The 27,967-nt window shown below is 39.7% G+C and overlaps 1 protein-coding gene across 2 annotated transcripts in view; it reads right to left on the bottom strand.

Moving 5' to 3' along the window:
• Nucleotides 1-1,817: 1,817 nt before the first annotated feature.
• Nucleotides 1,818-27,967, bottom strand: part of SUGCT (succinyl-CoA:glutarate-CoA transferase) — a 684,774-nt gene continuing 658,624 nt past the window's right edge. For both annotated transcript variants that reach the window (XM_060156214.1, XM_060156215.1), the window contains one exon: nucleotides 1,818-2,772. In XM_060156214.1, the coding sequence (XP_060012197.1) occupies nucleotides 2,609-2,772 (164 nt within the window). In that variant the 3' untranslated portion in view covers nucleotides 1,818-2,608. The remainder of the gene's footprint in view (nucleotides 2,773-27,967) is intronic.

Here is a 27,967-nt window from a genome sequence, read left to right as displayed (position 1 = left end):
TAGTAGATGGACTGAACACGAAAGAACACCAAGTAACCCGGGGGAGTCACACAAAACTGGTCAATGTTCATTTCTCTTCTTCTGGGGAAACATTCAGCATATCAGAATGCATGACGGAAAATATGCTTGATTAACCAGAAAATCATGGCAGCAGAAAGTTTAAGAAAAAAATCAAGGGAAGGAAACCAGTTGCTCGTGGACACACATAATAATTAACCCGCGAAGTTTCAAAGAACTTTCTAGGCCAACCTCAGACACAAATCTGCCAGAAGGTAGGCCTTGACACAAAGTGAACTGGAGCATATGGTATCTTAATAGTATGTTTGGCTTTGGAAATGCATAAGATAATAGGTCCTGATAATTAAAACAGCACATTGTTTATAGGTATAACTTGATCTGGGACATGTTGCTAGAAATTGTAGCAAGCACAGTGTTTCTTGCAGGACTAATTATCTATCTGAACTTGAAACATATTCTAAATTACTTCTCTCACCTAATCAGTTGGGTAAGTGCTATCTGTTGGGTAATGAACAGGTTCAAAGTTCTCCTGGATCGTTTTGAGGTGTGTAGGTGGAAATCTGGACAGCTACATACACGATTACACTGGAGACGGTCTCCAATGGCAACTCTGCTAGGGACCAAGACTGCGCAATCAACCAACCGTAATTGATTTCAAGGTTTTAGAGGCATTTTGTGACCCTGTGTAAATGATCAACATCCTGCTACATATGGAGACCCAGATATTTAAGGGTTATTGCTCAGTAACCAAGTAATTTGCATTTCAAGACATCTACTTGGCTCACTAGGAGAAATGGTGGAGAAACGTCTTTCAAGGTATGTGTTTTGCCAATTCTCTGTCATCCAGCCTTTTACCATTTTCATTACTAATTGTATATACATGGAAGAATTTCATTTAGATGTCTGGCCTGAAGTGAATGTCTCCAAATATATATCTACGAATTAGCCACTGGGGGAAAAGTACTGAAGAAGGTATCAAATTACCCTTGCATGATGAAATTCTAACTAGTGGGATAACAGCAGGAGTTCTTCAGAATAAGTTGTCCACAAAGAGGAAAGCAGAGAGGACAATAAGTGTTTCAAGAATTAGTAGGCATTCTTCTAGAAAGTCCCAGGAGGCCTCATGAGAAGACAAACTTCCTTTGGAGTCCTTGATTCTACAAACACATTGGGGCTTACAGCATGCATAAATGGCTTGAATCTTCCCAATAAAAAAGAACACCATATAAGAAAACTAGCTCTAGGGGCTTCCCTGGTGGAGCAATGGTTGAGAGTCTGCCTGCCGATGCAGGGGACACGGGTTCGTGCCCCGGTCTGGGAAGATCCCACATGCTGCGGAGCAGCTGGGCCTGTGAGCCACGGCCGCTGAGCCTGTGCTCCGCAACAGGAGAGGCCACAACAGTGAGAGGCCCGCATACCGCAAAAAAAAAAAAAAAAAGAAAACTAGCTCTAAATCACAGTTTGAAAAATGAACATCTGTAATTTAACTTTCAATGACCACTTGGCATGTAATGACATGGCTTTAAGATATATGTGCCTAACAGCGTGAATTGTGTTCATATGAGGATACTCATCATGGGGTCATCTGATTCCTTGGTCTGTACCTGGGCTTGGGTGATTGGCAGTCTGAGTGACAATTCATCCTGGAACATACAGGCAAATCAGCTACCACCTTCTGGACAGGAAGATGTTTCTATATTTCGAATTCACTGACAAATACTTAAATGCAAATACTTAATATTAAGGCATGATATATTCTTCTACAGTGGATACTCAGATCACAAAGAAATATTTTCCTTTCATTCTCCAATTTATCATTATTTAGACGTTATTTAATACCGAGATAGTCATCTGACATTCATTTAAAAACCTGTTGCATTTGTACTTGGCTCAAAATAAGGTACCAATTAAAGAACCACTCTTCACCCCCTACATCCCAAAATTCATTGGTGGAGACTGATTTTCTGCCGTGTCTCATGAAATAATCAAAGAAATACAACATAAAGCCATTATTTACCCCCATGGGGGAGAACGGAGCTCAGTTTTATAATGGACATTAACAAATTCCATGGTTTAAATTACAGATTAACAAAGGGTTCATGAGCTCAAAATTAAGTTATTCTGTTTAAAATCAATCACCGAGACTGTCATTCTGCTTATTGCTTTGACTTCCTAACAAAGGTTTAAATGAGGACTTTATGTGCAAGTAAAGAACGTCAAGAGATCTGCTCTTTTTCAGACCTGCGTGGGCTGGAGGGGCAAACGTTTAGGCTATTAACGTAATTAGAATGAGGAATGTATTTTTCCAGAAAAAAAAAAAACTTCACCCCCAAAAAAAAATCCCACAAATCCACAATTAATCTATTATCTGGGGGTAAATGGTAAGGAATCAAAGGTGGGGTGCGTTTAGAAAGCACTCGATTCACTGATACCAGCGCCATTCTGGAGAGGCCAGGCAGGAACTCTGGAATTCCTCTAACTCTTCAGTGGCAGGCACCAGAACTGGGGAGCAGGGTCCGGAAAGGCTACTTTACCTTTGCTAGCAAAACGCATTCCAACTGTGGTTTTGCAAAAAAGCGTATTTCCTTTGTCACTCAACCTCATGTTGGGTCACCACTCCAGCGCTGAGCAGCTCTGTGATGGCCCTGTCATCGTATCTGAGGACCTCCTTCAGGATATGCGTCGTGTGCTGCCCAAGCAGGGGGGGCGGGCTGGCCTCTGACATCTTTAACTCACTGTATCTCACAGCTGGGCCTGTCAAAGGGGGAGGAAGGCAGGAAACCTGTTAATGACTAACCCTCAGAAATTCATTACCCAAAAAAAAAAACAAATTCATTACCCAAGCAGCCTGGGGTGTTTGCGATGAATGCCAGGAACATCACTGCCGGTTACACCCTTGCAGACGGACCATCATTTTGGAAAGAACTGCATTTGCACACATGGCTTTTCTTGACTTAGCTTTATCCAACTGTGCAGTGGTCATCTGACCTGCCCACCACCATGCAGGGGGCCACATGAATATGCCTGGCCTGTCACAAAGACCCACAGGGGTAGGTCACTCAACTGAGTTGACTTTCTGGGTCTCAGAGAACAGTGGCCATGGGTACATAGTGTCTCTCTGAAGCTGGAACTCTGACCCCAGGTGAAGGTAACACAAAGGTTTACTACTCAGCATCTACTGTAGGGTTCCAAGATTCAGTTCAACAGACCACAGATCAACTACACCTCAGCCAGACCCGGGGTGAAGCCTTTAGGTGGTAGAAGAGGTTATGGGTGCAACCTTCATTGTCAGAGAGACTTCTGTTTGGATATCAGCTCTTCTACTTTCGAGCAGCGCCATCTCGGACTAATTACTTAACGTCTCTGAGCCTCGTGTTCTGCGACTAAACTGGGTATGATAAAGTTTACCACATAGACTTGATGTAAGGATTTAAATGAGATAATGGACAGAAAGCACGAAGTAAGCATCCCCTAACCCACAACAATGCACAAAACCTGCCGGCCACTATGATGACAAAAGCTGCCCCATCACCTCCCTTGATGCTTTGCAGTGCAAGGGGAAAAGGATGTTTACTGTCAGCTCTTTGCTGAGCACTGAGCCACTGCAAACAGGGTAACTCAAGAAATGCTTTCAACACCTGTTGGGAATGGATTTTATCCTCCCCAATCTTCACATAATGACACTAAAGTCCCCAAAGCTAATAAGGTTTTGCTCAAGGTCACATGGCTAATAATTAATAGCACCAGGAAGCAAATCCATGTCCACCTGAGCTGTCTCACATTGAAGACCATGTACTTTCCATAACCTTAGCAGCCTCGTCTTGCTTCTCACTCTTCCATGGACAAGCTGGGGAACATGCTGTTTCAACAGATTTTACTTTTGTTGCCTCATTCAATAAATGGTATTTATGTTGGCTGTCCTTTACGTCTCACTTGATTAGGCTTCGGGAAAACAAATTAGGGAGTCACAAGGAGACTACAAAACAGTACATTTCTATCTCATAAAAATTCTTCCAGCCTCCTCTCGATTTGGGGAGCTCATAGGAAGAACAAATAAAACCAAAGCACATGTGGGTAACAGAATGTCAGTCAGTAAAGCAGCAAATGTGCTCCCGGCTCTTCGGAGAATTCCATTCAGAAAAGGTCATGTTGAGGAAGCCATTGTTGATGGAGAGAGAGGACACAGACCTCCTAAAACCATCAAGCCGCCCCTGTCTGTCACCCATACCATGCACTCCAGATAAACGGCAACTTCCAACTGACTGCACAGTTTTCCTTCTCTGAAGCTCAGGGAAATTCCTTTTTTTTCCCCTTCTCACACTTCCCTTTAAATGCTCCAGTGTATGACTGTTTTTTCACGGGTTGGTCCCTTTTCAGGAAAGGAGCACACATTGGGAAGCAGTGCCCCCTACGCTCCCGGGAAAGCTGATAATTTGGTATTTTAGGGATGTGTTCCATTTTGACATTAACCATGGTTTTCATCTAAAACCTGTCTTTCAAAAGAAGGACTCTGCTGAGCGAATACAAGGCTGAAGTCGAAGTCAGGTATGTGTTCTTTTCCTACTGGAGGACCTGAAGCAAGACGATCAACTGGAAAACAGTCACTTGACTATTCAGGAATCTGGGTTGAAACACAGCTACCATTTACTGCTATTGCTGCTGCTGCCAGGAGTATTAGCAGTGGTAGCTACCGTTTCCTAAGAATCTAGGATGCGCCAGCCACTGCGCCAAAGGTTTTATGTACATGATCTCCTATAATCCTCACGGCAATCCTGTATGGATGTTGCCGGAGGTTTAAGGTAAAACGGTTAAAGTTAGGATCCAGGTTAGAAAATGAGAATAACTTGCCCAACATCATACAGCTAGGAAGTTGTCAGTTTCCAAGTCCAGGTCTGTTGGGTTTAGGAACTTGGAGTTTTGTTAAAAAAAGAATGGGTTGAGGTGAAATTCACATAACATAAAATTCACCATTTTCAAGTGAACTATTCAGTGGCATTTAATACATTTGCAGTGCTGTGTGACTACCACCTCTATCTCGTTCCAAAATATTTCCATCGCTCCTGAAACGGAGCAGGACCCCACCTGTGGTCCTTGGCCCCCATGTACTCCGCCTGCCTTTTGTCTGTGGAAAAACTTTAACCAAAGAATAAGTTTAATCAGAGAAATGAGAAAATGCAGAAACAAAGGAAAACCGTACAACAAGACTAAATAATAATAGTTTAGTCATTAAGCGCAGTTAAGGACCTTTAGTTCCTTCTCAAGGGCTATAGATAATATTCTGAGCCCTATCCTGTGAGCTGTCTTATAGACGCTGAAACCCCATCAGGTGGAAGAAGTTAACTACATGATGGCCAGACTGTAGCCGTGACATTAGCTGCCACAATTCCAAGAATTGGCCTCAAGGAAATGGGAACAAACCGACCCTGGAACTGAAGATTAACTGTACTTAAAACAATCAGAATGACGCTGGTCAGACCAGCGATGACCGATTTCAAGATGACTGTCAGAGCTGACTGTGCTGTTTCTGCATGTAGCCCCTTCCTTCAACCTATAAAAGCTCTTGCCCCCTGATTGTGAGGGGTGGAGTCGGCCTTTGGATAGGCATCCGCCCTCCCCCGCATGGTCCCCAGTCGCCGGCATCCAAAATCAGGCAGACTTTCCTTTCTGCCAACCTTGCCTCTTTACTGGCGAGCAGCCAGACCCCACCTTCAGTTACACTCTCAGCAAAACCCTCATCCCTTAAGCAGTTTCTCTCAATTCTCCCATCCCCTCACACCCCTGGCAACCACTAACCTTCCTTCTGTCTCTAGGGATTTCTCTATTCTGGATATTCCATATCAATGAGATCATACAGTATGTGACCTTTAAGTGTCTGGTGTCCTCCACTTAGCATAATGTTTTTGAGATTCATCCACACTGGAGTACTGTGGTATTGGTACTTAGAACTTGGACGTTTAACCTCCCTGCAGGGATGATGCATAAGGGAATTCTTCAGGTCCAGCCATAGGAAAGGGCAGTTCAACTTGTGTCACCCTCACTATGCACCATCCTTTCCTGGGAGCTTCCAGATCCACACCGAACACTATGCTACCAAGTCTGGGATGAAGGGCATTTAACACTTTGCACAAAAAAATCTTAGAGAATTTAGGTTGGTGGAATGGTATTACTTGGTAATTTTTAGACTTGCTAGGATAAAGACACCTGGAAGATACTATACATTTGGAAAGCTTAGGCTTCTTTAAATAAATATAAGTTACTAAGTAAGCCATATTGCAGTTTATGAAATTATATATACTTTTTCATATGCCCCTTCAGAAACCAGGTATTTTGCATATGATTGATTTTAGAAAGATTCTGAAGCTGGGGTTTGTCCATGTAATTTAATATCAGAGTATGGGATAGGTATCTGTACTGTACTGGCCGTTTTCACATTGTAATTTTCTATACGTTTCTTAAATACAGCAGTGCTCCCTTATCTGTAGGGGATAGTTTCCAAGACCCCATGCGGATGCCTAAAACCACAGATAATGTCAAACCCTATGTATACTCTTTTTCTTATCCACACATACTTATGATAAAGTTTAATTTATAAATGAGGCACAGTAAGTGATGAACTGTAACTACTGATAACATAGAGCAATGATAACAATATACTATAATAATAAGTTATGTAAAAGTGGTCTCTCAAAATATCTTACTGTACATATTTAATGCTTTTTCCATCTTAACTAAGCACCTATGACACACTGTGGACTTAACTTTTGCAGTTTGAGGTGTGACAGCAAAACTAGCACAAATTTCTTTTTCCTTCTTCACAATTTCACAGATAGAAGATGTGCTCTTACTGTAGATCTCAGCGACCTCAGCTTACAGTTTATTCTTCTTTCCTTATTAAGTTGAGAACTTTCACCTTTTCACTTAAAAGAAGCTCTTTACAGCTTCTCTTTGGCATATCCGAATTGCCAGCATCACTACTCTTGTGCTTTGGGAACATTATTCAGTAAAATAAGGGTCACTTGAACACATGTGCTGCCACCGACGGACAGTCAATCTGATAACCTAGAGGGCTACTAAGTGACTAACGGGTGGATACGCTGGACAAACGGATGATTCAAGGGACAGAGGGGGATGGCAGGAGAGTTCATCACTCTCCTCAGAATGGCACACAATTTAAAATTTATGAATTATTTTTTTCTAGAATTTTCTGTTTAATATTTTTAGACCACGGTTGATAACAGGTAACTGAAACTTTGGAAAGTGAACCTGGGGATGGGGCAGAGTGAGGAGCTACTGTGGAGGATCATTTTGCCACATGGTTCATAAAAACCAGAAATTTACAGTCCCTTAAAAATATACATAGACACGCACAGTGAGACAAGGAAGGCAATATCTAGATCCCAGAGAAAGCTAAGTTCTCATGGGTCCATTGAATCCTGTCCTTGTAACCCTGTGCAATAATCCTGGGACGTCCCTCCCAGTCTAGGCTTTGCATGAAGGGTTCTTCAACTATTTGTTTCAAGAAGTAGAAGATGTTTGACATAATTATTTACATCTAAGGTCCAGAAAGAATGATCTGATTTTCTGTTTAAAAAAAAAAAAGATGAGCAGATAAGTCACATGTTCTTAAATTACTTTTTGGCAAAGCAATATCTACACCCGCATATGCTTTCAAACACTTGAAAGCTGTGTGATCTTGAGAATTCTTAAAAGTCCCTGAGGGCTTCCCTGGTGGCGCAGTGATTGGGAGTCCGCCTGCCGATGCAGGGGACGCGGGTTCGTGCCCCGGTCCGGGAAGATCCCACGTGCCGTGGAGCGGCTGGGCCCGTGAGCCATGGCCACTGAGCCTGCGCATCCGGAGCCTGTGCTCCGCAATGGGAGAGGCCACAGCAGTGAGAGGCCCGCGTACCGCAAAAAAAAAAAAAAAAGTCCCCGAGTCTCAGTCTATAGATTTCTAAAGTGAGGCTGGCAATACCTACGGAGGATTGGTTTGAGCAGTTGGGTAATACAATATGGGTAATAACATCAGTAATAATCAAAGAAATGTGTATGAAGATAATGAGCCCCATTTTTGTTTATAAAACTAGCAAATCATCTTGTGGATGTCATCTTAGCGTGTGTTTAAGACGTCTGTGATTGGGACTTCCCCAGTGGTGCAGTAGTTGGGAGTCTGCCTGCCAATGCAGGGGACCTGGGTTCGAGCCCTGCTCTGGGAACGTCCCACATGCTGTGGACCAGCTAAGACTGTGCGCCACAACTACTGAAGCCTGTGTGCCTAGAGCCCACGCTCCGCAACGAGAAGCCACCGCAGTGAGAAGCCCCCACACCGCAACGAAGAGTAGCCCCCACTCGCTGCAACTAGAGAAAGCCCGGGAGCAGCAACGAAGACCCAACGCAGCCAAAAACAATAAATAAAAAAAAAAAGAGGTCTGTGATTGGTAGGAATGCAACTTGGTGCAATCCTTCTGGAGGGAAATTTGTCAACTCAACATCAAGAGTTTTAAAAGTGTTCACACACTTAGATGGAGAAATCCTATTTAAAAAATTTTTTTTTCTATGGATGTAATCAGGAATATCGACAAATTTTATTGGCAAGGATCTAAATAAACAACTTTCTAAATCTCCTTAATACTCTTAATACCTCTCTCCTTCCCACAAGGCTTTCTAACACACAGCCTGTGAGGGTTCTTTGTGGGGCATTCTGAACTTAAAAAAAAAAGAAAGAAAGAAAACTTTTCCATCTTTTCTTAGCTTCCAAAGGTTACCTTGTTAAGAGTAGGTGTTTAGCAATCATTCCCTCATGTACTGTCCTCAAAGGCCTATCTCTAACCGCTTCCTTCTAGATAAAGAGGTCAAATAGTTGTAATACTGAAAAAAAAATTAGGAAAGTATGTCCAAAACTTTGGCACTGGTTCAATAAATTACAGTAACTCTAAATGATGGCAAACTGTACTATAATTTCAAGTTGTGTATTTTGGGGCTTTGAACAGCTATAACTGCCTTCACTCTCTCCTGATAAGCCACTGAAATAAAAGTACATGAGTTAAGCAAACAAACATAAAACTTCATATGAGGAAAAAGGATGGGAGAGAGCATTACTAGTGAATGGGATATTCCAACAAATTTAAGAATGACATGGATGGGATCATGCTGATGGGGAAAAGAGGCAGAGAAAGCTGAAGCACAGAATATTCTACATGGACACTGAGAGGAAGTCGATGCCAGTTGGTCTATTTCACCTCCCCAAAAGCCTCTTTTTTTAAAAATTTAATATAATTATTTTTTTTTAATATTTTTGGCCACTCTGTGCATGGCTTGCGGAATCCTAGTTCCCCGACCAGGGATCGCACCCGCACCCTTGGCAGTGAAATCGCCCAGTCCTAACCCCTGGACCGCCAGGGAATTCCTGAGCCTCTTTTCTTAAAATCAATGGTTAAGAGAGAGACAGATCTTAGACTAGAAGTAGGGCTGAAAGCAGAAGGATTAAACGCCTCAATATAGACTAGTCTCACTGGTTTCTACTAGAAACTAGAAGAAAGTGAAGCTTGCTTTCAAATTTCTAAACGGAAATGACGTTAAACCTAGAATTGTGTATCCAGTCAAATGGTTAATCAAATATGAAGGTATTTTCGAACTTTCAAAGATTAAACTTACTAAGTATGTTTCTTGAAGTTGACTCCAGTAAAACACTGGAGTAAATGAAATAAGAGGAAAATGTTGGTACGCATTGAGGACCAGCCAGGAAGTGTAGGGAACGAAGGTCCCAGAACGACAGCTTGGACAAGGCAGAGATGGATAAGGACAGAGATCTTCAAAAGGGGGAGTCTAAGGAGGCAGAAGAGCCTTAACTGTAGAATCAGTATGATTGAGAGGTTGGAAAAAGTAAAATAACCAGATAAAGCTACATACGTAAGAGAAAAAGTAAGAACTAGGAACTCTGGAAAAACACAAAATTTGCCTAACAAAATCAAGATTCAAATATGAAGCAAATTACAATGTGGCAAGATTTTAAGTAACTGATGGAATATAAGTAAAGAAAATCCATTTGACTTTGATGCCAAGAACATTCAAGAAGCGCTTATTATCTGTGTATCCTCTATAATGGCACAAAGCATAGTGCATTAGGTTGTCTATTAGTTGCTGTTTGCCCTATGCCGGCAGGAAAATGCCAACTGTATTTGCTAATTGGCCCTCAATGCCTTTTGTGGTCCTTCTAATGAAGATAACAGCAAGCATCTTCTCTTGAACACTTGTGATGACTGTGGACTCTGCTTTTTATTTGCATTATCTCACTGGACTTTTCAACTTATAAAACAGAGAGCATTATAACTCGCATTTTACAGATCAAGAAATCGAGACCCTTTAAAGGGTTAGTTTGTCTAAGGTTACCCAGTTAAGTAAGAGATAGAACCAGGACAAAATGTCCTATACGTCAGACTCCACGGTCCATGCTCTGTCATTCAATACAAATGTGGTGAACTAATTATTCCTAACAATTAAAGATATTTGAATAAATACTATTTATATTATTTTATTAATTCATTTATCCACTAATTTATTCTACATATAATTTGTGAGTATCCCTGTGTCAAGATCTGAGCTATATAATCTAGATATATGTTAGCAAACAAAATGTATCTAGACACTCCTTTCATGGAATTTACATTCTGATTCGGAAGACAGACAAATAGGCAAACAAATAAATAGTTTTAATTTGATAGAAATTATTAAATGAGTAGAAACCTAGCTGAAAAGAGGAGAATATTGCAGGCACGGTGGAGAGGGGTCATGGGGTAGTAAAGTAAGTCCCCTACATCCGAACCTTCAATTTGTGAACTTTCAAAGATGTGAACGTGCCCCTGGATGCCAGCTGTTGTACTGGACCACTGTACTTTTCAAGGTACTGTACTGTTAGATTAAAAAGGTTTATTTTCGTGTTTGTTTTTTATGTGTTATTTGTGTGAAAAGTATTATAAACCTATTACAGTACTACAGAGCTGACTGTGTTAGTTGGGTACCTAGGCTAACTTGTGTGAACAGGCTTGATGTTCAAGGCACTGAAAAAAGTTCCAGGGTGGCTCAAACATCATTTGGTAGTTTCTAGATGAAGTCGGAGGGAGAGGCACAGGGATTTATAGGCTATGGTGGTAAACTTGGATCCTATTCTGAGTTCACTGGGAAGCAGCTGGGGCCTTAAGCAGAGCAGTGACAAGACTTAAATACTCCCATTGCTGGGCAGAGAATGCGATCAAATGAGCTTGGAGGCTGTTCTGGGGAGATCAGAGGAGACGATGGTGGCCTAGACTAGGATGGTGCCTACAGACTTTAAGAAAAGTGGATGTATTTGAGGGCTATTCGGTGATAGAATGAGAGGGCTTGCTGATGAAGTACAAGGCCCACCCAAGGCAGTTGAGGAGGGAGGGAGAAGGATCAAAGGAGAACTGCCCTTTCTGAGTTGAGTAACTGGTGAGGCCATTTACCAGATGCAGAAGGCTGAATGGATTCACAGACAAGCCTGGGTGGAAGCAGAAGTCAAATTCTTTTTTGAAGATGCTGTTTGACTTGCCAATGAGATATCTGAGGAGAGAAGCCTTTAGCTATGCAAGTCTGGAATTCAGGGAAGAGTTTGGGCCAGGATATGTAAATGTAGAGGTCATTTACCATCTAAATGTCTTCATTCCAAAGCAGTATATTTCCAAGGCAATTGTATTTATTCCAACATCTCTGATGCTGAGGTTTTAAATTCGTTATTCAGGCAGCCTTTCCTCTATTATCTAAGTTCTATATCAAAATCTATTGCATCAAAATGGTTTGTGTCCCCAGGAAGCAAATTAAATGAATGAAAAATTAATCTGTATAGCTCATAAATTCGGAGATAAATGCATTTCTTGCAAAGAGGAATTCTTGGCCTTGAACAGACACATCTCCACTGACTCGAGGGGTAGAAATTAGGGCAGTTTTACTTGTGAAAGAACTGTGGACGCTGTGCTCACAGAAAGAGGCAGAGAAAGACACGCAGGGTTCTGAGGCTGAGTCATAGACACTCAGGGATTCCCAAAGGTGTGGATGTTTTTGATCTGCATTAATAAAGGCAATCAAACCAAAAAAATGCTGAAAGAAATGCACACCACAGCAAGCTCCAGCACTTCAGCTGGTACCAAACCTGGAACCGCAAGTGCTGTCCTTGTGAGGAGTCTACCTAGTCTAAGGATTGGTGGGCAAAGCCCTCACCAGGAAGGGGGTTGAGTGGCACAGCTTGTGGGTTAGACCCACTTCTCCATGAGGACTGTGTGTGAACTGCCCTTGGTCCCTCAGGAACAGTGTGTAGGAGTCTAGGAAAGTGACAATGCCTTTGACCTCAACTTCTGCGGATGCCCATTCTTGGGAGGCGGAACTAAAAAACCTCCAGGAACCCATAGGTCAAGAGCTGGAGGCTGACAAAATGCAAAGGTAGATGAGGAGGAACCTGCCCCAGTCTCTAGTCATACATGATGACATTGGCAACTACTACTTAGTGAGCCCTTACTGTATACCAGGGCTGGGGCGAAGAGCTTTGTATTTGTTAATCTAATTTGATCCTCACAATAACCTTAGAGAGTTTTTGCATTTATCAGTGCCTTTTATTCCTATATCACAGAAGAAGAACATGCAGCTCAGAGAGGTTATGAAACGTGTACAAGGGCACACAGCACACAGCAGACGCACATATAGATCTGCTGACTTCATAGCCATTGTTTTCGAGAATCGACATGGCAAGGGGGTTAAGAGCATGGGTTTGGGGAGCCAGAGGGTCTGGATTCACATCCTGGCTCTGCCATGTACTGAGTGTATCTCCTTGGGTAATTCACTTAAGCACCTGTGCCTCAGCATCTTTCTCTGTACAATGGGGATGAAAATGGTCCCTTCCATATAAAGTTGTGAGGATTTTTAGAACTTCTTAGAACAGAACCGAGCACACAGCCAAGCACTCAATACATGCTGGCTGCTGTTGTTACCTTTCCTTCTTTGCTGCAGTGCTGACCTTAGCAACCTAGATTCCTTAAGTAGAGCCTTGGTCACCTGTTAATTTCAGACTTCTACTTCCCAGAACATGGACAAGTGAGCTGCATTTCAGATTCATGACAGCAAGTTGGGGATAAAAGCCTTAACTTTTAAAAATCTTTAACAGTCAAGGATAAGATTATTTAAAGGAAAAGGAAAAGGGAGGAAGGAACACTTTAAAAAAAAAATCAATTCTATTCATTCATTTTAGTTAAGGGCAGCTTTTTTTGTCTTCAAATACTAATTTTTAAAAAAGTTTTATTTTATATTGGAGTATAGTTGATTAACAATGTCATGTCAGTTTCAGGTATACAGCAAAGTGATTCAGTTATACATATACATGTATCTATTCTTTTTCAAATTCTTTTCCCATTTAGGTTATTACAGAGTATTGAGCAGAGTGCCCTGTGCTATAAGGAAGGAACCTTTTCTTAAGCAGCACTTTTCAAATGTTTATTTCATGTATTCCTCACTACAACCCCTTGAGATAGGTATGTTTTCCTCTTCCTACAGGTAACAAAAGGGAGGCTAAGGGAGGTTGAATGATTACCTGATCATCTGATAAGTACATACTTACTATCTCCAACGGCATCAGAACATACACCAGAAATTAATTTTATACTCTCTCGAATTTTAACTAGTTATGTTAAAAGGAACTTTGGAAACATGGGACTTACTTAACAAACGCTTACTCTGTGCCAAACACTATTATATGTGCTTTGCACATTTGATTCATTCAGCCCAGAAGGTACTACTATGATCCCCATTTGTAAAATCGGGAAAACTGAGCAACACAGCAGGGAAGTCACAGAGCTAAAAGGGTCGCAGAGCTAAAAGGAGCTGAGCCAGGATTCCAAGCCAGAGAGTCTTGCTCCAAATCCCGAATCTTTGCCAATGGGCCACGCTGCTTCCCAGTAAAGAGGAGAAAGCAAAAGAAGAGAGAATTATCTAAGCTGGAAAATAAACTCGGGGTCTTGGAGTAGAACATGCCAGCTTCAGATTCTGTCTTCTGACAGTCGATTCCCTCTGTGTTTCTAGATCACAGTTCTACCACATTTCTCAATACGCAATAGGTACTCATTACTACTTCATCTTTTCACATTAATTTGTCATACTCCGCCTATTGCGTTGTAGGAGGTCCTGGAAACACAGCAGCATCGATACGTTCTGATTGCTCATGTTTCTGAGTCAGGCAATGCTCTCCAAAGCTTTCCTCTCTACCCACCCCAAAAGGAATGAAGCCTTCACTGTGTTCTCTGTGGAAAGTTATCTGGTTCAAGACACAGGGAGGGCCCAGTTCCTGGTGCGCCAGAGAATTCCGCGGACTAGCCCTGTGTCGTGTTTTCCATCTGTGGGTTGAGGCCCTTTGGTAACAAGACCCTGACTATTCCGTCTCATCTCCTCTTAGAAACCTTCCACGATTCTCTTAGGCTGAAAAGGGAATCTACCCCATAGATGCAAACATCCCAAGCTACTCTAACTATACACAGAGTTTGAGCTACGTTTCTATAATCCAGACCAACTTAATAATGTAAACAGTTTCAGGAAACAGAGGTAGCCAAAAACATGTGGGAAACCATAATGAATATTCAAGTAACGGGAACATAATATCACATCATCACGAGGGAAGGGATCTCAACAGTCCTTTTTTCCAGAACTCCATGCACCTTCCGTCTTCATGATGCATTTCTAAAGCAATGAAACAACTTATTGCTCAACCTCACAGCAAACTGGCAAAGGATCAGTACTAAGGGTTAAATTAATTAACATAGCTGGCCGTCCAATCATAATGGAAGAGAGAATGAATACAATCAAGTGTGTGGGTCTCTTCATTTGTTGTTGTTTTTTTTTATGTCTGATATGGGTGTCAACTTTTTTTAAAAAATTAAGAATACTTAAAAGCAAACATCTGTTTCATAATATATGAAATGCTGTATCGAAAGTTTTTATTTTGACTTCTCTGGACTATTGCTAAAATACGTACTATAGATACCATTTAATCTTCAAGGCTTACTAGTGTAATAAGAAGCCAAACTTCATTTCACTGAAAATAATGATAGCTCCAGTACCAAGTTATTTCACAATTTCCCCTCCACTGCTTGAACTCATCATCATAACAATAATAATATTTTTTATATGGTGCCTCTCAGCCATGGCGTCCAGGGCGCCAAAGGGAGCCACACAGTTAGAACACATTAAGCCCAGTAGATGTGAGATAAAAACAGATAAAGCCATTTCAACTAGCATGGAAGAGTGAGAAAAGGCCATAGAGAATAAAAATGGCTTTGGACACCTTGAACAGAAGGACTCAACTGATGGCACTGCTCATATGGTCCGGCATCCCAGCAACTCGAGGCAACATGTGGTGTGTACCACCAACTTGGATGAGTCACCCACTCTTGCCCAGGGTTCAGAAGCACCATATATCACTACTGCTGTGACAGACTTTAATTCATTATTTTGGAGCTCAATAAAGACGCCTCAAGCCCCACTACCTACGAGGTAAGAGTATATTTTCAACTATGTCTATGGTCCTGTGGTAGGCATCAGTGTTCATCAGATGTCCAGTTTCCACCTTCCAGGGCCACGATAGTGTGACATGTCCTGACCCCTTTGTGTGAGGCCATGGGATTGGCCAACAAATTGTGAATGGGAGGGAAGTGTATGCCCCACCTCCAGGCCAGAACACTCAATGCCGAGGTAAGCCCCTCCAGGTCTCTCTGCTATAACAACTCCACCTTGCAAGCCATAATGAACATGGGATGTGAGCAAGGAATCTACTTGTGTTGTTTTAAGCCAATGTTATTCGGGAACTGTTACTACAGCATGATCTAGCTTATGGAGACTGATTCTATGCCTCAATTTTAAAACAGAGACCTATTTGCCAGAACCAGAGGAGGGACTCATTCATCTAGTCTCTCAGCACTCCTTTCAAAAGCATTCAGTTCAGATGTTCCAAATACTGTGAAACTCTCATTGTGTGTGGAGTCAAATTTGACCAGTGGAATGATGAGAACAGCTATTATTTATTGAGTACTTACATGTGTTAGGCGTTTGGTGGAATGCTTTTCACATATTATCTTGTTTGATAGACTAAATGACTTTTAAAAGTAGGACGATTATTATACCGTTTTATCAACAAAGGAAAGTGGGGTTAAGTAACGTTATCAAAACAACACAGTCAGTCAACTAAAGAATTCTGTTAGAATCGAGGCTGGCTAAATACAAAGTGCATGCTCGTTAACACTAGGATATATTTCCTCTCTGCATAATGTGGAAGAAAATCTGTTCGCATATCAGTGGCTGAATAAATACCATTCTTTGGCAGATGGTGTTATAAAGCAGTACTGTATTATAAATACTTATATATTTCATGATTGCTAATCCATTAAGGCCTTTATCTTTCATTTGATAAAGAAACAGGGTAACTTGCATTTGATTTATCTATCTTGTTCCAACCCACTGAAATGTCATAGTAGATTATCCACTTCCTGCTGGAAAAAATATACGGCCCATAAGGAAATGCTATCTATATTCATTAGCGAACACGCCATCTCCCCTCAAAGGGTGCTCCCCCAACTTTCAGCTGAGGTCTTTGAAAAACGTCGGGCTGGAAGAAACTACCCCCGGAGTGCTTCTTTCCAACATTTGTGTTTGCTTCTAATTATTTTCAAATTATTTTCAACACTTCTGAAAACGCTACGAAGGGTGAAGAAACACCTTGCTGACAACGTGCTCTTTGCCAAAATAATCAATCCTCCAGCTTCTTTTGCTTTCTAAAATTCTAATATTCAATACAAGCTCTTTGGGCACATTCCCAAGATTTTGTTTGGTTCGACTTCACCATGGAAAACAAAATTGGTTCAGCTGAAGTCTGTAGCCAGAACGTTTTAAGCTTCATAGACCTTCAAAGTAGTGACCTTCTCCTCACCCCCTCTGCCTCTGTGCTCCATTAAGGAAAATACCGGAAGAAGTTTCCAGGCAGAGAAGCCAGATTGCATTTCGGTTCAATTTTGAGAGGAGGAACTGAACAGAGCTGGAGCAGGTAGTTATTTGTGGCTCTTACCTCAAATGAGCTTTGAAAAGTTCTTCTGTAAACCTTGGAAGGTCTTTTTAAATTTAATAAAAATTGCCTGTGCTTCTTAGCCTTTTATCTTAAAGGAATAAGTCTTATATCTACCGTATTCTTTCCTTTTCCAGGACTTTCTTAGATCACACAAATCACAGTCACAGCCCAGGCAAATAGAGGATCAAGCAAATTAGGTCCTCAAACCTGCTGCTGGGAAAATGGGGGTGCTCATTATTTGTCACAAGAATTGATCTTAGTTTTTCTCTTTCACTTTGTCTCCGCAGTCCAGATGGAAAGACTATAGGAGAAGGTCCTTTCCCTCTATGCCCGTTTCCGTTTTGGCATCACCAGCCTCTCAGTAACAGCACCCTAACCCTCAGCCTTCCCTTTGAGACCTTGTTACGCCAGTGGTCCTGTCTCTGACACGTCTCTCACACCTCCCCACACTTCTGATCTTTTCTCCCACCTCCTTGGCCCAAAGCACTTTGAAATAGGAGGACCACTTGTCTAATCTTTTTGCCCAGCTGTTCCCTCCAGGCAACCTGTCCTCATTCCGCCTTGGACTGGATGCTGTGCGGGTCCCTGTGCCCACCTAGAAGGCGTCTCAGGTTGGCGATCCTCAAACCCAATTATTCTGAAAGTTCTGTTCAGGCTAACTTGATGCTGAGCCTTTCCTTTGCTTCACAGTGCAAAGGGACAGCTCTTTTCTCTGACTCTCTATAACATCTCATATGCTTCTCCTTTACGGTGTATCTCCACGTCTAACAGTATTGCCTCTTGTGATCTTTTTTGAGACCATAATCAATGTTTTGCTCATCTTCCATCCCCCACTGCACCTACCACACGGTGAGTGTTCAGTAAATAATTAGTGGAAGTATTAGACCAAAAAACCCTAACATATTCCTAGATTAGGAAATGAGACTACTAGAAATATGTGAAATACAGAAGGAAAGAGACATTAAGACTTGCAAATTAATATATTTTGCCCTAGGCGTCTAAATGGAGTCACCTTGACTCTTCTCTTCCTCTCACGTCCCATTACCAACCCATCGGCAAATCCTTCTGGTTCCACCTTCAAAATATATACAGAATCCAACCACTTTTTACAACCAGCCTATTCCTTGCCACCATCACATCTTGCCTGGATTTCTGTGAGAGCCTCCTACCAGGTCTCCCTGCCTGCATGCTTCCCTGCAGTGTATTCTCAACAGGGCAGCTGCAGTCACCCTTTAAAAACATAATTCAGATCAAGCCACTCCTCTGCTCAAAATTCTGCAAAGTTATACCTTTGTAATTTTTGATGGCTCAGAATTTTGTTGAAGGATAGCCATCTCTCCTCCATAACTGTAAAAAACATTTTCATATTTGGTTTATAAACCCCAAACAGAATGATGGATCCAATTAACTTTTTTCATTTCTGTATCATCTGTTTCCTTGTAAGCACTTTTATATACACACCAGACTTCAGGATTTGTCCACTTATGTACCATATCAAGTGAATTTTGGTGCACAAACATCAAAAAAAAAAAATCTGCAAAGCTTTCCCTGTTTGACTCTTGACAATGGGCTCTGAGATTCCAAATAAACTTCTAACCTTCCCACTAAGCAGGTACCCCTGTGACCTCCCCTCCTGCATTCCTGCCCTTACTTACTCTGCTCCACTGTGCTGGTTTTCTTAACCAGGCATGCCCATCCTTAAGGGACTTTGCTCCAGCTTTTCTTTCTGCTTGGAACATTCTTCTTTCTGATATCTACATAGATTGTTTCCTCAAATCCACCAAGCCTTCACTCAGTGAGGTCTACCCTAACTAACTACCACCTTTAACATTTCTACTTGCCATTCTGACCCTGTCACTTCCAATTATCCTCACTCTGCTCTACTCCCTCTTTCTTCCATAGTACTTTTCAAATATGTCTGCCATTCTTTGTCTCCCTCTGCTAGAATGTAAGCTTTACAATGTCAGGGAGCTATGCCTGTTTTCCTCAACAATATATTTGCTGAATACAAATGTATGAATGAATAAGTGAGTGCTTTACTCCTAAATTCAGCTCTCAGGTTTCTTAAACAATGGGGTCATACCCTCAGACCTCAAGATTCTAGAAAACGAAATCTTGTCAAATAGACCCAAAAATAAGGTGAAGCAGTGTTACTGACTATGAACCAAAATAGTCACATGTAAGCAGAAAAGTGTTCAATGCAATGTGTCTGTTCTCACTGAATCTGGTCTATGCAATTGTGCAACTTGCATGTATGCTACCCATGAGGACAGACACCTGTGACATTCTAAAGATGGAACATTTCAGCAGCTGTGCGGCATTTTTGAGTACAGAGATTCATACCACAGATTGGATGAAAACAGGTGTTCAGGAGAATTATCAAGCTCCATGAGGGCAGGAATCATATCTGTTCTATTTGCACTGTCTAGAAGCCAGTAAATTGGGATGCTCAATACATATTTGTTACGTGAGTGTAGGAATAAAGAGAAAGGATCCCTATTATTTTCAGAAATAAACAAGGCAGTGAAAAGTAATTTTGCTATTCACACAAAGGAAGGTTTTACTACCCGGACGCTGGTACAATGATACCAAATTTTACCTCAATTTAATTTGTTTAGAAGTTAATTTTTTATTATGACAATAGTATGGGGGACTCTATGAACAATGTAAAATAGCTCAGAAAACACTGACAGACTTAAAAAATTGTTTATTATTCCTTCTTGGAAAGACAGAAGTTCTTTTGGATTTTTAATGACTGCTTTTCTGTTTCAAAAACGTAAGTCTTGCTTTTATTTATATGAGACTATAATTTTTACAATTGCACGTTAATTTAATTTTGATTCCCATGTTCCTCTTTGTTAGTGGGTGTTGTGAATTTCACATAATAATAATAATACATGTCTGTTGTGGTGTACAAACACTTTCCTATTTATTGTTTCTTTCCTTTCCCACATGCTCCTCATTAGCTATTTAGAGTCTTACTTACAAAATGCCCTGCTGACTCTCTTGCACATGAATTCTGTGGCTATTCTTGCCTGGTATCTTTCGAATTACTTAAAAGCATTTAACAACAGTAAAAAGGGCTAATAACTACTGAATATCTGAAATGTTGTTTTCGTTTTTTACAGTTTCACTGTAAATTTGAAGATAGTCATTGACTTTTTATATATTAATTAAATGCACGAGTAATATTCTTTCCCCTCATGGAGCTCTTTGCACAGTTTCCAAGAACACAAACTTGGTTCTCTTCTTCCGCTAAGGGTAGGGCTGGCTATTGTCTATGAAATATGTTAGGATATCTTCAGTACATGCTGAGTGAGAAGACATTCTTACCACATTGGAACTTCATTAATTTTGCCTGAGTAACAATCCAGCTTAAGTAAATGAAAAATAGGAAACCTATCATTTCTTACAAATAAATGAAACTAGGCCAGAGATGTCTTGTAAATCCATAGTAAAACTTCCTTAATAATATACACAAGTGGATTGTAATTAATAAATCAATTATTTGCCCACAAAAGGTACTTCTTTGTTTCAGCATGCTTATTTTTAGGAGCAGTTGAAACATTTCCTGTGTAATCATAATTAAGCCAATAATTCGTTCAGGAACTTTTTTTAAAACAAGATAGCACAAAGATAAACCTCAAAATTATCATCTAAATATCTAAATGGTCATATATTCCAAATTAATGAGAACCAAATTTAAAATGTTACTCTTCTTAGGTCTCTAAGTTCACAAGGTCCATAAAACCAGACCTGGTCCCAGATAATAATTTGTAGATTATCATGAATAAGACGGTCCTTGATGAGCAGTGATATAGGAATAATTTATCATCTGTATCCTTAAAAAAATAAGAAATACTCCAGTGAAAAGGTTTCTACGTGACATTCTGAATCCCGGAGAAAAAGTCTAAACAATAATAAGTTTAAGAGTCCTCCCTGGATTAAACTTTCTCTGAAAGTTTTTGTACCTTAAAATTACATGAAGGGGGGTTTCCTGGTGGCACAGTGGTTGAGAGTCCGCCTGCCGATGCAGGGGACACGGGTTCGTGCCCCGGTCTGGGAAGATCCCACATGCCGCGGAGCGGCTGGGCCCGTGAGCCATGGCCGCTGAGCCTGCGCGTCCGGAGCCTGTGCTCCGCAACGGGAGAGGCCACGACAGTAAGAGGCCCGCGTACGGCAAAAAAAAAAAAAAAATTACATGAAGAGGTATAAAACAGTTTATGTGAGGAAAGAGACTATTTTTGTTCACTAGGAAAGGATTTGGAGGTGAAACTCTACATAAAGAATATTATGGACTTGAAAACATCCAAATACATGATATATATGTTAAGGAGAACCACAATTTTGTTTCCTATGAAACAGAACATTCAGAAAACCTTTAAGTGGCCACTCTAAAGTGAGTCCGATTGCCCAGCCCAGTGGTATGATGGCGAATGTGTAGTAAACTGCACAAAGCATGTCTGAGAACGTTCTGAGCATCTCCTTGGGGAAAATCCAGAAAAGGGGAGCATCTCCAAATTCCTGTTTTCTTTAGAAAGAAGAGGTGTGCTTGTTTACTTCACCCTTTGTTGGTCAAAGCCATCCTACCAGAGACAAGACAGATGCCTCAGTGCCTTGGGATTTGTCAAAGTGTGAGAAAAGGGCTTCCTCCCTCAATTTTCCAGCTTGACAAGTCAAAAATGCATATTGATGGGCCTGGCCTTATACCTAGTACATCAGAATCTTTGGGAGGAAGGCTTGTTATCTGAAATGGAATGAACATTAAACTTGAATCACTAAACTGGAAAAGCCTTGCTACTTCCTAGCTTTGTGGATTTGGGCAAATTACTCAACCTCTTTCAGCAACAGTGTCCTCATCTATAACATGAGGGTGATAACCGTATCTAGTTCATAGGCTAGTTTGGAGAATTAAATGAGAAAATGCCTGCCAAGCACTTAACCCAAGCACCTATTAAGCCCCTGCAAACTGTTAATTCTTCCAATTCGTCCTGTTGTAATTAACATCACAGGGTCTGAGGGGCAGGGGCAATGAGAATTGAGTTTCTGCTTCATGATGGCTACTAGCAGTGATTCAAACTCATGCTTAGGATCTAGTCTGAATTTTAGTACAAAGAGACTCTTTCTAAAGGGAGGCTGTTTATTTCACCATTAGGAAATGGACAGTGAAATCTTAAAAATGTATTACATAAAAGAAATACCTTAGATTTTCATTTCTGACCTCTTTCCTCCCAAGTCCTTCCTCTTGCAACTAAAAAACTCTGGACATAAGGCAACAAAAAGTATAGGAAACAAGAATATGACTGCCAAGAGATCTTGAGACTTGAGGAACAACACTGAGGAGATTTTTCTGGGTTTCTTTGTGGCCCCCCATACATCCTGGACGGGACACTACAAAATCCACCAGCCCCAAACCACCAACAGACATAGACTAAATAAACGCCAACAAAAGCCTATTCCTCCTAGCCAGGAGACTAGGAAAAGGGTGGCCTCATGAACCCTAAACATTTTTTGTCAATGTCTGCTGTACTCTGGCCAAACACCAATGAGGGAGACCCCTCTATCACCACTGCTTCATGGTTCCAGTGGAGCCAGGCTGAGAGCTGATCTTCTATCCTACCAGCCTCACCCTAATCCCACAGAAGCAGGCAGTGGCTCTCTGATTTCCCAGCTCTGTAATGTCACCAAGACCAAGGGTGAGCAAATCTCTTATCTCCCATCCAATAGGGCAGATGGTAATCTACTTACTCTGCCAGGATAATGTCATGGAAATCGGGAAGTGAGCTGAGTGGGGTTGAGAAACCCAGTGGGAAGCTGACCATACACACCAACTTGGCCTTCACGCTATACCTCAACAGGTGGATAGCCTGCTTAAAAAAGGGAAGGTTGAATAGGATACAAAATCTCAGAATACAATGTCCAAAATGCCCCAGATACAACTGAAAGTAACTCATTATAACCACAACCAGCAAAATCATAACTTGAATGAGAGAAGGCAATCACCAGGTGCCAATGCCAAGATAAACCAGATGTTGGAATTATCTGACAAGGATCATAAAGCAGACATCATAAAAATGCTTCATAATTTATCATGGGTTCTCTTGAAACAAATGAAAAAATATAAAACTCAGCAAAAATAGAAATCATGGAGAAGAACCAAAAGGAAATTGTAGAACTAAAAGACACAATAATCAAAATAAAAAAACTTACTGATGGGCTCAAGAGCAGAGCAGAGATGACAGAGGACAGAGTCAGTGAACTTGAAACCAAATCAATAGAATTTATCAATCTAACAACAGAGAGAAAATGTATTTGAAAAAAATGAAGAGAGAATCAGGACAATAACAAAAGAGTTAACATTTCTATCATTGGAGTCTCAGAAGAAGAGAGGGAAAGAGTGGGATGCTTTGAAAAAGTATTCAAACAAATAATGGACAAAACTTTCCAAATTTGGTGAAAAACACAAGTTTAGAGCGGTAAGAATTTGAACAAACTTCCAATAGAACAAACGCATAGAAACTCATGCCAAGACACATCATAATTAAACTTCTGAAAACAAAAGACAAAAAAAAAAAATCTTGAAAGCAATCAGAAAAAAAAAAAGCACATAACCTATAAGGAAAAAACAATTCAAATGATGGGATTTATCATCAGAAACCACAGAGGACAGGAGAAAGTGGCACTTTTAAAAATTACTGAAAGAAAAGAACTGTCTACTGTAAATTCTATATCTGGCAAAAAAATATCCTTAAGAAATGAAGAGGAAATCAAGACATTCTCAGATGAAGGAAAACTAAAAGAGTTTGTTAGTAACAAACCTACCCTTAAAAAATAGCTAAAGGAAATTCTTTTAACAGAAAGGAAATAATAACAAAAGGAGACGCTGAGCTTCAGAAAGGAAAGAAGAATATCCGAATGGGTAAAAATAGGGGTAAATATACAGATAGTCCCCAATTTACTGTGGTTTGACTTACTTACAATTTTTCAGCTTTACAATGGTGTGAAACTGATACATATTCAGTACAAACCACACTTTGAGTTTTGAATTTTGATCTTTTTCCTGGCTAGCAATACATGATACAATAGTCCTTTGTGATGCCGGGCAGTGGCAGCGAGTCACAGCCCCCAGTCAGCCACACAATCATGAGGGTGAACAATCAAGACATTAACAACCATTCTGTACCCATACAAAATTAAAGGACTTAAATGGAGTGAAGGTCTCTATACCGCACTTGAACTAGTAAAATGTCAACACCAGTAGACTGTGATAAGTTATGTATATATTACATAATACCTAAAGCAACCAGTTTAAAAATTCTATACAAAGATATACTCTAAGTAAATGAAAGTGGAATTCTGAAGATGTTCAAATAACTCACAGAAAGGCAAGAGAAGAGAAACAGCAAAAACAAACAGAGAAAAAAATTCTTAAGCTGTAACATACCCCTAATTACTTAAATGTAAATGGTCTCAACTCACCAATTAAAAGACAGAGATTGGAAGAAAGGATAAAAAAAATACTATTAGAAACTCATTTCAAATTTAATAACAGAGGTAAGTTGAAAGTAAAAGGTCAGATATATATCATGAAAATACTCCTTTAAACAAAAGCAGTTCACTATAGTAATATCAGACAAGGTAGACTTTAGAGCAGAGAAAATTACTAGATACAAAAAGGGAAATTACAGTAAAGATGAAAGAATCAATTCAACAGAAATACATAAGAATTCTAAATGTGTATACACCAAACAACAGAGCAGCAATTACACAAAGCAAAAACTGATGCTACTAAAAAGAGAAATGAACAAATACACAATTAGAGTTGAAGACTTCAACATCCCACTCTCATAAATTGATAGAACTAGACAGAAGATCAGCAAGGATACAGAACTGAAAAACTCCATCAACAAATGTACCTATATTAACATATATAGAACATGCCACCCAATAGGAGCAGAATATACATTTGAAAATTAGTAGGTTCAATCCACCATACCAACGGGTTAAAGAAGAAAAATGTTACAATAACATCAATTCACACAGAAAAAAGCATTAGACAAAATCCAACACCTATTTGTGAAAAAAATTCCTAGCAAAATAGGAATACAGTATACATCCTCAACCTGATAAACAGCATTTGCAAAACCCAACAGCTAACATCATATTTATGGTAAAAGACTGAATACTTTCTTCTAAGATTAGGGACAAGGAAAGATGTCTCATCTTACCACTCTTATTTGACAAAGTACTCTAAGTTCTAACCATCATAATAAGGCAAGAAAAAGAAGTAAAAAGCATGTGAGTCAGAAAGAAAGAAATAAAACTCTCCCTCTTTGCAGATGACATGGTTGCCTATGTAAAAAATCCCAAGTAATCTACAAACAAACCAAACAAAAACCTCTCAGAACTAATAAGTGAGTTCAGCAATGTTGCAGGATACAACATAAATACACAAAAAGTCATCACATTTCTATGTATTAACAAGGAAAATGAAACTAAAACACAATAATGTTTCCAATCACTCCAAAGAAAATAAACTTAACAAGTAAACTCAACTTGTACAGAATAAGTATGCTGAAAATTACAAAATGCTGATGAAGAAATCATAGAAGAACTAAGTAAAAGGAGAGATATACTGTGTTCGTGAATTGGAAGACTCAATACGGTAAAGATGTCAATTCTCCTTAAATTGACATATGTGTTCCATGCAATTCCTATCAAAATCCAAGAAAGTTTGTTTTTTTTGTTTTGTTTTGTAAACACAGGCAAGCATACTCTAAATTTTATGTGGAAAAGTAAAATATCTAGAATAGCTAAAACAATTTTGAAACAGTGAAGTGAAAGGAATCACTCTACCCACTCTTAAGTATTATATACAGCTATAATAAAGACAGTGTGGTATCAGTGGAGAGATAGAAACATAAGTCAATGGAAATAGAGAATCCAGAAAGAGACCCATACAAACATGACCAATTGATGTTTGAAAAAGCTGCAAAATGAATTAAATAGGAGAAAGATGGCCTTTTCAACAAATGGTGCTGGAGCAACTGGCTATTATAGGCAGCCTAACCTCAACCTCAACCTAACCTCAACACTCTATAAAAATTAACTTAATGTAAAAAAATAAATTAATTAATTAATTAACTTAAGTCACAGAAATAAATGTAAAATGTGAAACTATAAAACTCAGAATAAACACTTAAAAAAAGTCTTTGGGACCTAGAACTGGGTGAATAGGTCTTGACACCAAAAGTAAAATTCACAAAAGGAAAAACTGATAAATTGGACCTCATCAAAATTAATTTTTTTTTCCATGAAAGACCATGTTAAGAGGATGAAAAGACAAACTACAGACTTGGAAAAAATAGTTGCAAACCAAATATTGACAAACTGAAAAACAGGAAATATCAAACAATTCAATTAGAAAATGAGCAAAAGACATTTCACGGAAGAAAATATATAGGTGGCTAATAAGCACATGCAAAGATGTTCAATATAATCAGTTATCATGGAGATGTAAATTAAAACTGCATCAGAATGACCAAAATAAAGAATAGTGATAGCATCAAATCCTGGTGATGATGCAGAAAACTTGAATCGCTCATACACTGCTGGCCGAAATGTGAACTGTTAACACTCACTCTGGAAAAAAGTATGACAGGTTTCTTTCAAAAGTATACATACATTTACCATATGATCCAGCTACTATTGTACTCCTGGACATTTATTCCAGAAAAATTACAATTGGTGTTCATCCAGAAATCTGTTTGCAAATGTTCAAAACAGCTTTATTTGTAATAGCAAAAGCTGAAAATAACCCAAATGTCCTTCAACGGGTGAAGAGTTAAAACACTGTTAACATAAAATGAATGAAGTACTGATACAAGCAACAGCTTGGATGGATCTCAAGGAATTTATGCTGAGTAAAAAAAGCCAAAATCAAAAAGTTACATACTGTATGCCTCCATTTATAGAACATTCTTGAAATGACAAAACTATATAGATGGATGGAGCGGGACAAAATTCTTGAAATGACAAAATTATATAGAAGCGGAAGGATGGGAAATGGCAGTACCTATAAAGAGTAGCATGAGGGATCCTTGTGATAGAGCTGTTCTGTTTTGGCCACTGTGGTGGTCACATGAATCTACATGTGTGATAAAACTGCACAGAATTAAACACACACACATACTAACGAGTCATGTAAACTGGTGAAATCTGAATATGATCAGTGAATTTATTAGTGTTAGCTTCCAGTCTATAATTTTGCCTTATAGTTATGTTAGGTGTTATCATTGGGGGAAACTGGATGAAGGAATTATTTCTTACAATTTCATATAAATCTACAATTATCTTAAAAACATTTTTAAAAGCTGTAAAAAGACAATGAAAACAAACAAAAGCAATAACTTACATTTGATTAGTGATTTTCATTTTTTTTTTTTTACTACAAATTATTTCCTATATAACTCCACATCTCAAGAAAATGGAAGATACTAATGATTTCTTCCCAATAGAAGATACTGGATATTTCTCTAACCTAACTGGATGGATCCTGAAATTGGGGCATGGAGAAGTAATTGTTCTGGACCAGAGGGCTTAATAATAGGTCAATGAAGATGTACATCAAACCAAGAATAAACTTTGCTTTGAATCCAAAAAGATGTTTATCTTTTTTAAAAATTTGAAGCCAAATGAGAATATACAATACAACCATCAAATATGTTCTCCTGCTGAATTGCTGGGAAGCCTTGGGGGATGCCTATCATGTCATACAAATCTGTTCATACTGGGTTAGGGGCAGTTAACGCAGTCCTTTCTTGGAAACACTCTGAAGATCTGGCA

This window comes from Lagenorhynchus albirostris, chromosome 8 (genome assembly GCF_949774975.1).
Source record: "Lagenorhynchus albirostris chromosome 8, mLagAlb1.1, whole genome shotgun sequence".
Classification (NCBI taxonomy): Eukaryota; Metazoa; Chordata; class Mammalia; order Artiodactyla; family Delphinidae; genus Lagenorhynchus; species Lagenorhynchus albirostris.
This window is presented reverse-complemented; position numbering and strand designations above follow the sequence as displayed.